A 14,714-nucleotide genomic window follows, 5' to 3' on the forward strand; every position below is an offset into this window, starting at 1 on the left:
TCCATCTTGAAAGGTTCTCATGGGTTGGCTGATTTGAAATAAAATCTGTTATTTGCCAGTGCTAGACAGAAAACAAATTTGTTAGTTAACGTAATCTACTGTAGCTAGCTAGTTTATAAACCAAGCTAGCTAGCATACAATATTAGTTATTATTGTCATTACTTAACGTTATTTAGTCATTTTATTATTTGTCCACTATGGCACGTCAAATAAGTTCAAATTTCTCCGCTTATGAAAAAAACTCTTGTCGGAGCTGATGGAGGAATTCAGTAATGTACTGGAGGATAAGAAGACAGACAACACGACTTTCAAAAAGAAGGAAGACACCTGGGCCATTTTATGCACCAAATGTAATGGATCGACGCGGATTAAAGAGAAGAGAGACCCAAATCGGATGAAAACGAGCTGGATTTTTTTTTTTACAGTGAAAGGATGCGGCAGAGGAGAGACAGGCTATTAAAGACCGGAGCCGTTGGGGGCCTCCGTCCAAGGGAATTGTTCCTATCACCAAGAAGTTATGCAAGATGATTCCCCAGCAGTTTGCCCCTCTCCATAACCACTATGATGATAACGGACAACTTGACCCATCAATATTTAGTAAGCATAAATAACTGGTAAATATCAATGCCTATAATGCACGTTCAAACTAACGTTAAGGCTAATTTGATCATATTACTCCAGTGCTAGCCTCTCTACACTGGCTTCTTGTTAAGGCAAGGGCTGATTTCAAGGTTTTACTGCTAACCTACAAAGCATTACATGGGCTTGCTCCTACCTATCTTTCCGATTTGGTCCTGCCGTACATACCTACACGTACGCAACAGTCACAAGACACAGGCCTCCTTACTGTCCCTAGAAATTCTAAGCAAACAGCTGGAGGCAGGGCTTTCTCCTATAGAGCTCCATTTTTATGGAATGGTCTGCCTACCCATGTGAGAGACGCAGACTCAGTCTCAACCTTTAGTCCTTATTGAAGACTCATCTCTTCAGTGGGTCATATGATTGAATGTAGTCTGGCCCAGGAGTGTGAAGGTGAACGGAAAGGCACTGGAGCAATGAACAGCCCTTACTGTCTCTGCCTGGCCGGTTCCCCTCTCCCCACTGGGATTCTCTGCTTCTAACCCTAATATAGGGGCTGAGTCACTGGCTTACTGGTGCTCTTCCACTGACGTGATCTTCCTGTCCGGGTCCTGCCCTTGGGTTGTGCCGTGGCGGAGATCTTTGTGAGCTATACTCGGCCGTGTCTAGTGATGTGGGGGCTGTGCTTTGGCAAAGTGGGTGGGGTTATATCTTGCCTGTTTGGCCCTGTCCGGGGGTATCGTCGGACGGGGCCACAGTGTCTCCCGACCCCTCCTGTCTCAGCCTCCAGTCTTTATGCTACAGTAGTTTATGTGTAGGGGGATAGGGTCAGTCTGTTATATCTGGAGTATTTCTCCTGTGTTATCTGGTGTCCTGTGTGAATTTAAGCTCTGGAGTGGGCTTCTGATAGGCTGACTAAACTCTCTCTCTCTCTCTCTCTCTCTCTCTCTCTCTCTCTCTCTCTCTCTCTCTCTCTCTCTCTCTCTCTCTCTCTCTCTCTCTCTCTCTCTCTCTCTCTCTCTCTCTCTCTCTCTCTCTCTCTCTCTCTCTCTCTCTCTCTCTCTCTCTCTCTCTCTCTCTCTCTCTCTCTCTCTCTCTCTCTCTCTCTCTCTCTCTCTCTCTCTCTCTCGCTCTCAGACCTGCTGTTTTCAACTCTCTAGAGACAGCAGGAGCGGTAGAGATACTCTGAATGATCGGCTATGAAAAGCCAACTGACATTTACTCCTGAGTTGCTGACCTGTTCCAAATAATAACAACCACTGTGATTGTTATTATTTGACCCTGCTGGTCATCTTTGAACATCTTAGCCATGTTCTGTTATGATCTCCACCCGGCACAGCCAGAAGAGGACTGGCCACCCCTCATAGCCTGGTTCCTCTCTAGGTTTCTTCCTAGGTTCTGGCCTTTCTAGGGAGTTTTTCCTAGCCACCGTGCTTCTACACCTGCATTGCTTGCTGTTTTGGGTTTTAGGCTGGGTTTCTGTACAGCACTTTGTGACATCAGCTAATGTAAGAAGGGCTTTATAAATGCATTTGATTGATACTACACTACAATGTTACCAATATCAGGCCCGTTACAGCATGTTGCATAACATTATCATTCGTACCAAGGCTGGACATATCATAAGCTCCAATTCAATTGTTGTACAAAAGGGGCACGTAAATAGCCTACTAATAATGAGTTAATTATCATAAACTCAACAGGATTCATTCTGTCTCTAATTATTCTCTGAAGAACTCTGTCGTTTTGGTCTCTCCACAGAAGATATGCTGCCATTTTATCAGTTAAACCACCTCAAGTGCCAGTTTAGAATTAATCTCCAATATAAATGTATATATATATTTTTTACATTCTTTGAGCAACAGGCTTAAAATTAATCAAGTGAAAACAAAATTTAGATTAGAGAAACGTTTTAATTTAACTAGGCTTCATTTAAAACTAGGTTTAACATTTGGTGCAACAAGATTAATAGATAAACCTTAATTTAACCCAGTTTAAGAGTTGATCCATGTTGGTGCAACCCACCCTTAGTGTACAAGTAGCCTGCGTACCCGACGGTTTTTGTATTCACTTAAATCAAAAGCAGACTGGCAGAATTCTTTTAAAAAATTCTCACATACCTGCATAACGCTATCACTACATGCCATTTTAGTGTTCAGAGGTTAAAAAATAATCTGTTTGTTGTGTAGACATTACTAATTCATACAAATCCTGAATGGGAAAGTCTCTGCTGTACAGCTGATACAGCTCTCCTGCCTCTAGGTCACCAGGCAGCTCGTTAGGGCGCACACCTGTCACCAGCATTAGGAGCATAATGACATTCACCTGGACTCCATCACTTCGTTGATTACCTGCCCTTTATATGTCACTCCCTTTGGTTTCTTCCCCAGTCGTCATTGTTTCTGTTTTTGTTCCATGTCGGTGCGCTGTATGTGTTACATTTATTAATTAAATGTATTCAGTGCCTGAAATTGCTTACCGATTCGCAGCGTACATCGTTACAGAATGACGACTCAACAAAGGGAAGCATCGGGGAGTGTAATTCTTATTTTTGTGTCGGGGGTGATGTCGGGTCCGGGTGTTGGAGCCGGACCTACCTGGGAGGCCTCAGCCGGTTTGTAGGCTCCCATGCCTCAGTGGGTTCGATAGGCTCCCATGCTGAAGCTGGGTGAACAGGTTCCCATGCCTCAGCCGAGGCAAACGGGGAGGTCTCAGCCGGCTCATCAGGTTCACTCCTCAGCCGGTTCGTCAGGTTTCTGCGCCTCAACGGAGGCGACCGGTCCGCTCCGGATCCCCGGGATCGTCCCTGTGGTTGGTGTCCTGCGGCTGGAGCTGAACGCGCCGGGGAGGGGGTACTGTCATGTATGCTCTCTCTCCGGCGCTCTAGGTCGTCATGCTCCCGCGCCTCCGCCGGATCGACAGGTTCCCGCGCCTTAGCAGAGGTGACCAGTCCGCTCCTGATCCTCGGGATCGTCATCTTGGTCGGTGTCCTGAAGCTGGAGCCACGTGTTGGGGAGGGGGTACTGTCACGTGTGCTCCCTCTCCGGCCTCTAGGTCACCAGGCTGCTCGTTACGGCGCACACCTGTCACCAGCGTTAGGCACATCATGACATTCACCTGGACTCCATCACCTCCTTGATTACCTGCCCTTTGTGTCACTCCCTTTGGTTTCTTCCCCAGTCGTCATTGTTTCTGTTTTTGTTCCAAGTCGGTGCGCTGTATGTGTTACATGTTTGTTTCATTTATTAATTAAATGTATTCACTCCCTGAACTTGCTTCCCGACTCGCAGCGTACATCGTTACATAAATTAATCATGCATCATTGTTGTTGTGACATATCACATGCAGCCTATGTTATGCAAAGAAAATCCACACTCTTTTAGCTAGGCTAAATCATTGGGGTATCATCTGATACTGATCTATATAAAAATGCTGTGTCAACTCCGATGTAAAACGTTGAAAACAAGAACAAGAAGAACAGTGTTTCTAACTGCCTTGACATTTTGATACTAATGTATCCCCCTTCGTAGCCTAGCAGAACAAAGTCAATGCAATGTCTGAACAGACAAACGGGTTAATCCAGCTCTATCCAGATTAGTTGTGCTACACCAAGTTGCATCATTGCAAATGAAATCTGTTGTACCTTGTTGACGTGTCGTCTGAATATTTCAGGGTTGTGCCTGCGTGCCTGGCACATGGCTTTTTACAAACACTTAAACAAGTCAAGTGGCGTGGAAGGTCATTTGAGAGAGGTGTAAAACACCCCCATTAGCTTTAAAATGGATCTGATAGAATATCATAAATATAGCAACCAGAGTATGACTTCTCCATTCATATCAATACACCACTTCTTAAGAACATGGGCTGAATCGCAATAATCACTTGTTATTCAGTTGCCCTCATGCATTTAAAAAAATGCTGGTTTATGGAAACTCCCTCTAGCCCATGCCTTCACCAATCCAATGCTTTTACATTTTGGGGGAGTAGTGAACAAGTGCACACCTCAGGAGGAAGGAGAGATTATTGGGATGCACCCAAGCCTCCATGTTTCCAGACAGCTGTGGTGCTGATGCTGAGGGCGGTTCTGTAAGGATGAAAGTGAATGATGGATAACAAACCATTAAAGAAAAGCTTGACAGCACCAAAGCTGTTGGAGCTGGCTTGCATCATCTGTATAACAACACAACTGGCCAGCCAAGTCAGTTATCCTATTATGAATGCAAGTGTTTGCTCTTTGGCAGAATGCTATTTTCTCTACAGACACTGAGGGGAAATGTCCTGAATGAAGAACAAAGCCAGCAGCTGTTGGCAGTTACAATCATAAAGCTGTATATTATACATTCCTCAGTGTATGGTTTTTATTGCCTCCACCTTCAACCCTTCAGACGTGTGCGCGCGCACACACACACACACACACACACGCACACACACACACACACACACACACACACACACACACACACACACACACACACACACACACACACACACACACACACACACACACACACACACACACACACACACACACACACTAACCTTGTGGGGACACACAATTCAGTCACGTTCAAAATCCTATTTTAGCTAACCCCTAACCCTAAAACTAACCCTCTGGTCTCCACAAGGATAGTTAAACACACACACACACACGCTGCTCTTAATTCTTGGCAGTGAGAGTAATCCCTTAGCAGAGAGCAATTAGCAAAGACAGTGTTCACCTCCACACCGCCTCCCATGCCTTAAGAGGGTACACGCAGCAACCCTGTTTGCTACAGAATCATATGGAGGGTGTCCAAGACACATAAAGGACCAAATTTACAACATGTGCGTTAAGTAGTGGACTTTATTGTCCTCTTAGGACACTCCAAAACACAGTGTAATAGGCTACGACACAATAATAAATGTTATTGCGTAGTACGCAGTAGGTGTAATATACAGTACATAAGAATCCAAGGCCGATATCATTCAGTGGAAGTTGGTGGAACTACTGTGATGATAACCTTGGCTTTCTCAGGAAGGTTGGGCTGGCGCAAGCATTTCCACTGGCCCAGAATACTGCTCTCGCTCACAGAACACGCTGCCTGCAGTGAGAGAGTAGCATTCATTTATCTTTCGCTATGGTGCCTTTATTCACTAGCAGGGTAATGGGAGTACAGCTCATGACTGATGCTTACCCGAGGCCCTGCATTATCAAAGAGATGAAAGGATAAAAAAGAGCCGTGGGGGGAAAAACCCCAAACAGATAAATAAATATATGGAACTATCCACTTTGGTAATATATCACCAGGGGCCTGGTTGCAGAATGGATGCAGAGCATGATCTGATTTCACGATATGCAAGCAGCCTGTGTGTCTGCTGTCCACTTTTTCCATATGGTGAGTTTTTTGTCACTCTTTGTGAAAGAATGAGTTATTGTGCTTGTACACCTTTACTTCATAGAATTTCACATAAGGGAAAATGCTAAACTCAGCAAAAAAAGAAACGTCCCTTTTTCAGGACCCTGTCTTTCAAAGATAATTCGTAAAAATACAAATAACCTCACAGATCTTCATTGTAAAGGGTTTAAACACTGTTTCCTTGCTTGTTCAATGAACCATAAACAATTAATGAACATGCACCTGTGGAACGGTCATTAAGACACTAACAGCTTACAGACGGTAGGCAATTAAGCTCACAGTTATGAAAACTTAGGACACTAAAGAGGCCTTTCTACTGACTCTGAAAAACACCAAAATAAAGATGTCCAGGGTCCCTGCTCATCTGTGTGAATGTGCCTTAGGCATGCTGCAATGAGGCATGAGGACTGCAGATGTGGCCAGGGCAATAAATTGCAATGTCCGTACTGTGAGACACCTAAGACAGCGCTACAGGGAGACAGGGCGGACAGCTGATTGTCCTCGCTGTGGCAGACCACGTGTAACAACACCTGCACAGGATCGGTACATTCGAAAATCACACCTGCAGGACAGGTACAGGATGGCAACAACAACTGCCCGAGATACACCAGGAATGCACAATCCCTCCATCAGTGCTCAGACTGTCCCCAATAGGCTGAGAGAGGCTGGATTGAGGGCTTGTAGCCCTGTTGTAAGGCAGGTTCTCACCAGGGGTGATGGTTGGATTCGCGTTTATCGTCGAAGGAATGAGCGTCACACCGACGCCTGTACTCTGGAGTGGGATCGATTTGGAGGTGGAGGGTCTGTCATGGCCTGGGGAAGTGTGTCACAGCATCATCGGACTGAGCTTGTTGTCATTGCAGGCAATCTCAATGCTGTGGATTACAGGGAAGACATCCGCCTCCCTCATATGGTACCCTTCCTGCAGGCTCATCCTGACATGACCCTCCAGCATGACAATGCCACCAGCCATACTGCTCATTCTATGTGTGATTTCCTGCAAGACAGGAATGTCAGTGTTCTGCCATGGCCAGCGAAGAGCCCGGATCTCAATCCCATTGAGCACATCTGGGACCTGTTGGATTGGAGGGTGAGGTCTAGGGCCATTCCCCCCAGAAATGTCTGGGAACATGCAGGTGCCTCGGTGGAAGAGTGGAGTAACATCTCACAGCAAGAACTGGCAAATCTGGTGCAGTCCATGAGGAGGAGATGCACTGCAGTACTTAATACAGCTGGTGGCCACACCAGATACTGACAGTTGCTTTTGATTTTGATCCCCCCTTTGTTCAGGGACACATTATTACATTTTTGTTAGTCACATGTCTGTGGAACTTGTTCAGTTTATGTCTCAGTTGTTGAATCTTGTTATGTTCATACACATTTTTACACATGTTAAGTTTGCTGAAAATAAATGCAGTTGACAGTGAGAGGATGTTTCTTGTTTTGCTGAGTTTATATCTACAGGGAGGAAAAATAGGCTCAGTTGCTATACTGCAAGATTTCACTTTAAAATCCCTCCACTACTACATCCAGTTATAGACTTTCACAGGCATACTATAGATACTTCCAGTTTTAGAAGCAGTTTTAGAAGCGTTTTTGGAATAAGAAGTGTGTATGCACAGGGCGGCAATAGCCTAGTTTGCAAACAAAGACTGCATAGCCTACACATTTATTTTGTAGGATTTGATTGAATTACACAATGATGCCATTTAGAATGCTCTTAAATAATGACACAAAACTGTCTTCCCATACACTGGCAGCTATCCACTAATAAATTCCCATGGAGCCAAGTTCACTGGTATAGGCTTGTACAGAGGCTGATAAACTGACTACGCTCCAAGAACCCGCCGACTGATTAAATCAGGAATCTACCCCCTTTGCTAACCACAAATTACATGAGGCACGCTGATGGAAAGGTCAATTTTTATGCTGCAGCAAGAGCTCACTGACAATAATTGTTTTATACCCAGTCTTGGTATTAGTGAGCCGGGGTGAAAGATTTTATGTAATATTTGTCTCTGAGGTCTGATAAGGGATATTTAATCATACTGTCTAACTCTACACTCTTGGAAAAAAGGTGCAATCTAGAACCAATAAGGGTTCTTCGGCTGTCCCCATAGGAGAACCCTTTGAAGAACCCTTTTGGGTTCCAGGTAGAACCCTTTTTGGTTGCATGTAGAACGCTTTCCACAGAGGTTTCTACATGGAACCCAAGAGTTCTATCTAGAACCAAAAAGGGTTTTACCTGGAACGAAAAAGTGTTTGCCTATGGGGACAGCCGAATAACCCTTTGGAACAATTTATTCTAAGATTGTAGTGAGAGGTGATGGCACTGCTGCCTGAGAGACTTGGTAGTATTAACGGTGCGCTACTATATCAACCATCTCTGGCCTCCGCTGCACCAACACCACCTCTACACGTCAATCCCATTGATTGATAAGAGGTTGGGATGTATGTGGACTGGGGCTGTAACCTTGTTATCTAAATCAGAGGAAAGTGTAGTTTCAACACTCAGTGTGCAGTACATGTCTAGCCTATACAGAGAACAGCTAGGTATATATAGTAGCTGTGATGTAGGATAAGGTTGTATAGCTAATTAGTCACAGCAGAGCAGAGTTGAGAAAATTCAGATACATGTGGCCATTTTTCATCCTTTCATCACGCTGACACATATGAAGCTGTGAAAAGTATAACACAGTTTTCTAGGTCAGGCCCAAATCGGTGCGCCTGACACCTACTACCATACCCTGTTCAGTATTTTCCAAGATGGCATAGCAGTTCAGATGTCTTTATCTTGTCGTGTCCCATGTATATATATTTTTTTCTTTGTATATATTTCGGATATATTTTTTACCTCAATTTCAACATACTCTCCTGCAACCTGCCTCACCCAATGTGCTATGGATCTGCTATTTTGAATACTTTAGAACCCCAACAGAAGCTTGCCAGCTAACTAGCTAGTAGTCAGTTAGCCACTGCTAGTGGTCATCAGGTAACCATAGCCCAGTCACCTCCTGCCAGTCTGCACAGCCCAATTCAACCCAGAGCTTACCGGACTGCTCTTTCTACACATCTCCTACCACAAGCTCTGAACCTTTAAACCTGGACCATCGCACCTAGCTAGCTGCTATCCGAGTGGCTACCCCTGGCTAACGTCTCTGTCCCGAAGCAAGCACCAGTTAGCCTGGAACTAGCCTCTTGCTAGGCCCATCTCCCGGCTAGCTGAAGAGGTCCATCAGCCACTCCTTGGGCAATACCTATATTGCCAAATTTGCCTGGACCCCTTTTACTGCCGACATGGAGCCCCGCCGATCCATCACGACTTGTCTACCGACGTAATCCGCCCGGTGGGTTTAAACAGGCTCCTCCGTCGCGACGTCCCCTGAAGGCCCATCCGCTAGCCTGCTAGCCGCGGTCCGCTAGCTGTCTAGAGCATATCGGACTGTTACCTGAAGAGGTCGTTCAGCCAATTTCTTGGGCTATAATACCTATTTTGCCAATTGGCCTGGACCCTTTTACTGCCTACACGGAGCCCTGATGATCCATCACAACTGGTCTGCTGACGTAACCGTCCAAGGGGGCTACAACAAACTTCCGTCGCGACATCCCCTTAAGGCCCTTCTGTTAGCCTGCTAGCCCCGGCCCGCTAGCTGTCTGAATCGCCGTGTCTCCAGCTCGCCTAGCTTCCCACTGGTCCCTATGATCACTCGTTTACGCATGCCTCTCCCTAATGTCAATATGCCTTGTCTATTGCTGTTTTGGTTAGTGATTATTGTCTTATTTCACTGTAGAGCCTCAAGCCCTGCTCAATATGCCTTAGCTAGCCCCTTTGTTCCACCTCCCACACATGTGGTGACCTCACCTGGATTAAATGATCTCTAGAGACAAAACCTCTCTCATCATCACTCAATGCCTAGGTTTATCTCCACTGTACTTACATCCTACCATACCCTTGTCTGTACAATATGCCTTGAATCTATTCTTTCGTGCCCAGAAACCTGCACCTTTTACTCTCTGTTCCGAACGCACTAGACGACTAGTTCTTATAGCCTTTAGTCGTACCCTTATCCTACTCCTCCTCTGTTCCTCTGGTGATGTAGAGGCGAATCCAGGCCCTGCAGCGCCTAGCTCCACTCCCATTCTCCAGGCGCTCTCATATGTTGACTTCTGTAACTGTAAAAGCCTTGGTTTCATGCATGTTAACATCAGAAGCCTCCTCCCTAAGTTCTTTAGCACACCCTGACAACCCGACTGTCCTAGCCGTGTCTGAATCCTGGCTTGGGAAGGCCACCAAAAATCCTGAGCTTTCCATACCCAACTACAACATTTTCCGTCAAGATAGAACTGCCAAAGGGGGCGGAGTTGAAATCTACTGTAGAAATAGCCTGCAGAGTTCTGTCATACTATCCAGGTCTGTGCACAAACAATTCAAGCTTCTGCTTCTAAAAATACACCTTTCCAAAAACAGGACTCTCACCGTTGCCACTTGTTATAGATCACCTTCTGCCCCCAGCTGTGCCCTGGATACCATATGTGAATTGATTGCCCCCCATCTATCTTCAGAGCTCGTACTGTTAGGTGACCTAAACTGGGACATGCTTAACACCCCGGCCGTCCTACAATCTAAGCTAGATGCCCTCAATCTCACACAAATGATCAATGAACCTACCAGGTACAACCCCAAATCCGTAAACACGGGCACCCTCTTAGATATCATCCTGACCAACCTGCCCTCTAAATACACCTCTGCTGTCTTCAACCAGGATCTCAGAGATCGCTGCCTCATTGCCTGCGTCCGTAATTGGTCTGCGGTCAAATGACCACCCCTCATCACTGTCAAACGCTCCCTAAAACACTTCAGCGAGCAGGCCTTTCTAATCGACCTGGCCCGGGTATCCTGGAAGGATATTGACCTCATTCCGTCAGTAGAGGATGCCTGGTTATTCTTTAAAATTGCTTTCCTCACCATTTTAAATAAGCATGCTCCATTCAAAAAGTGTAGAACCAGGAACAGATATAGCCCTTGGTTCACTTCAGACCTGACTGCCCTTGACCAGCACAAAAACATCCTGTGGCGTTCTGCATTAGCACCGAATAGCCCCCGCGATATGCAACTTTCAGGGAAGATAGGAACCAATATACACAGGCAGATAGGAAAGCAAAGGCTAGCTTTTTCAAACAGAAATGTGCATCGTGTAGCACAAACTCCAAAAAGTTCTGGGACACTGTAAAGTCCATGGAGAATAAGAGCACCTCCTCCCAGCTGCTCACTGCACTGAGGCTAGGAAACACTGTCACCACCGATAAATCCACGATAACTGAGAATTTCAATAAGCATTTTTCTACAGCTGGCCATGCTTTCCACCTGGCTACCCCTACCCCGGACAACAGCCCTGCACCCCCCACAGCAACTTGCCCATGCCTCCCCCATTTCTCCTTCACCGAAATCCAGATAGCTGATGTTCTGAAAGAGTTGCAAAATCTGGACCCCTACAAATCAGCTGGGCTAGACAATCTGGCACCTCTCTTTCTAAAATTATCCACTGCAATTGTTGCAATCCCTTACTAGCCTGTTCAACCTCTCTTTCGTATCGGCTGAGATCCCAAAGATTGGAAAGCTGCCGCGGTCATCCCCCTCTTCAAAGGGGGAGACACCTTAGACCCAAACTGTTATAGATATATATCCATCCTGTCCTGCCTTTCTAAAATCTTCAAAAGCCAAGATAATAAACAGATCACCGACTATTTCGAATCCCACCGTACCCTCTCCACTATGCAATCTGGTTTCCGAGCTGGTCATGGGTGCACCTCAGCCATGCTCAAGGTCCTAAACGATATCATAACAGCCATCGATAAAAGACAATACTGTGCAGCCGTCTTCATCGACCTGGCCAAGGCTTTCGACTCTATCAATCACCACATTCTTATTGGCAGACTCAACAGCCTTGGTTTCTCAAATGACTGCCTTGCCTGGTTCACCAACTACTTCTCAGACAGAGTTCAGTGTGTCAAACCGAAGGGCCTGTTGTCCGGACCTCTGGCAGTCTCTATGAGGGTGCCACAAGGTTCAATTCTCGGGCCGACTCTTTTCTCTGTATACATCAATGATGTCGCTCTTGCTGCTGGTGATTCTCTGATCCATCTTTACGCAGACGACACCATTCTGTATACTTCGTGCCCTTCTTTGGACACTGTGTTAACTAACCTCCAGACGAGCTTCAATGCCATACAACTCTCCTTCCGTGGCCTCCAACTGCTCTTAAATGCAAGTAAAACTAAATGCATGCACTTCAACTGATCGCTGCCCGCACCTGCCCGCCTGTCCAGCATCACTACTCTGGACGGTTCTGACTTAGAATATGTGGACAACTACAAATACCTAGGTGTCTGGTTAGACTGTAAACTCTCCTTCCAGACTCACATTAAGCATCTCCAATCCAAAATTAAATCTAGAATCGGCTTCCTATTTCGCAACAAAGCATCCTTCACTCATGCTGCCAAACATACCCTCGTAAAACTGACTATCCTAACGATCCTTGACTTTGGCGATGTCATTTACAAAATAACCTCCAACACTCTACTCCGCAAATTGGATGCAGTCTATCACAGTGCCATCCGTTTTGTCACCAAAGCCCCATATACTACCCACCACTGCGACCTGTATGCTCTCGTTCGCTGGCCCTCGCTTCATACACCAAACCCACTGGCTCCAGGTCATCTATAAGTCTTTGCTAGGTAAAGCCCTGCCTTATCTCAGCAGTTTGTTTATTCCATTTGTAACTCTGTGTTGTTTTTGTCGCACTGCTTTGCTTTATCTTGGCCAGGTCGCAGTTGTAAATGAGAACTTGTTCTCATCTGGCCTACCTGGTTAAACAAAGGTGAAATAAAAAAATAAAAAATAAAATATGCACTTTTGTCTTGCATATCTGAATGGCACACATGAAAAATCCATGTGTCAATTGTCTCAAGGCTTAAAAATCCTTCGGTAACCTGTCTCTTCCCCTTCATCTACACTGATTGAAGTGGATTTAACAAGTGGCCTCAATAAGGGATAATAGCTTTCACCTGGATTCACCTGTTCAGTCTATGTCATGGAAAGGACAGGTGTCCTTAATGTTTTGTATACTTAGCGTGCCGACAAGAATCAAGCTCATAAATGTAGGCTTATGTGCTGTTGAAAATGGCTACTTGATACTCTGTTACCTGCTGTTTTCCTCATGGCCAAATCAATACCAAGAGAGGTGCCATCTTAGTGGAAGAAGAACACACAACTCAACTATCACAGCATCTTTGAGGAGAGTGAATCATGCACTCAACCCCCCCAGGGGATGTGTGTGTGAGCCATCTCTTACCAGCCTTTCACTTCCCACATCTCTCACAAGCACCATTTTAACCCTCACCTTTGGTACATACTGTAGTGTCAATGTCATACAATGTCAGTTTCACAGTGGATTAGTTCACCCACTACAACTTGTGCATTTCAAGAAGCCTCTGCTACACAATATACAATATCAAAATATGTGGTTCCTGTGGTAAGCTGTATCATAAGGCAGTTAGGTAACACTGCTTTCAGCTCATAATGTTGCCATGTTTACATATTCAATAAGAATGAATTATCCTGACCATGACCATACAAACAATTGATCAAATGTATCCCCCAAAAATGTATTCTTCATTCAAATTTGTACAGAAAATTATTTATTTAGATACCTTCTTCAGGTTGTATTGTCGTATAATAGGTTTACCAATTTGGGTTATTTATCACATAAAGTAGAAATATGTTTTTTTTGCTGAAAATTAGCTCAAAATCTTTTCCAAAAGAAAGAAAAGTGCTCTAAACCTTCGTAAACGTACGGCTCAAATAACCTCGTACAAAATTGCACTCAAATGACTGTTACTGTGCACCCCCAGGTGCAGTGACAATCATCAACTTTGTATCATGCAAAAACACCTACATACTGCAATATGTAGGCCTACTGTTTTCTTCTCAGCATGCAAATACCTCACATCAAAAGAATGCCATTAAAGGTGAACATGAATAGCATACCTTTCCAACATGCTGTGCTTCCGGTCCAATATGTTCCTCTAAAACGAAGAACTGGTTCCATATCCAGCCCCTCTTGGGCCGGTGGTGCACGTCTCTCTCTCCGTCTGGGTGTTTGGTTTGGTTACTGGGTGCTCTGACGTTGGGCCTGAGCTGGGACGTCCCATAGCTCTTCTGGATAAAGCACAGGCAGATCAGCAAAGGGTAGAGGCAGGCTGTGGTAGCAGGAATTCTCATGGTAGAGAACGTATGCTTCTCTAAGTCCTCCACTAGGCACACAGCGTACCCAGAGGCCACAACGACGTCTCAACAGGAAGACAGTACTAGGTGTAGATAAGACCAGTCCAGAGGTTTCTCTTAAATTCCATGGTTTGTTTCAGTCTGTCCATTAAGGAGTAGAACCAAGGTCCATTTCCATGTCGGATGGAGGCGGAGGGGAGAGAGGCCGGTTGTTAATTTGCTAAGAGGATCCTCAGAAGATTTCACCAGTGGTCTGGCCTGAGCAGGTTGCCATGCTGTTTCCCCTTGAAAGATAAGAAGAAAGAACATTAAGGAAACACGGATAATGAGTCATGTTTTTCTTTCTGTGAAATCCCCCGATGCAATTTGATGGAACGGGTACTCTGAAATTACACGTTGACTCATTTTTAAAAGCACAATGTTCTTTCCTGATGAAAACTGTCATTTTGACTTGA

At 45.2% G+C, this 14,714-nt stretch overlaps 1 protein-coding gene across 1 annotated transcript in view; it reads right to left on the minus strand.

Moving 5' to 3' along the window:
* Window positions 1–14,256, minus strand: part of LOC120019839 (cadherin-18-like) — a 40,841-nt gene extending 26,585 nt beyond the window's left edge. Inside the window, exon 1 of the mRNA XM_038963255.1 lies at window positions 14,023–14,256. Coding sequence (XP_038819183.1) covers window positions 14,023–14,256 — 234 coding nt within the window. The remainder of the gene's footprint in view (window positions 1–14,022) is intronic.
* Between the last annotated feature and the right edge of the window lie 458 nt (window positions 14,257–14,714).

Source organism: Salvelinus namaycush, chromosome 25 (genome assembly GCF_016432855.1).
Source record: "Salvelinus namaycush isolate Seneca chromosome 25, SaNama_1.0, whole genome shotgun sequence".
Taxonomy (NCBI): Eukaryota; Metazoa; Chordata; class Actinopteri; order Salmoniformes; family Salmonidae; genus Salvelinus; species Salvelinus namaycush.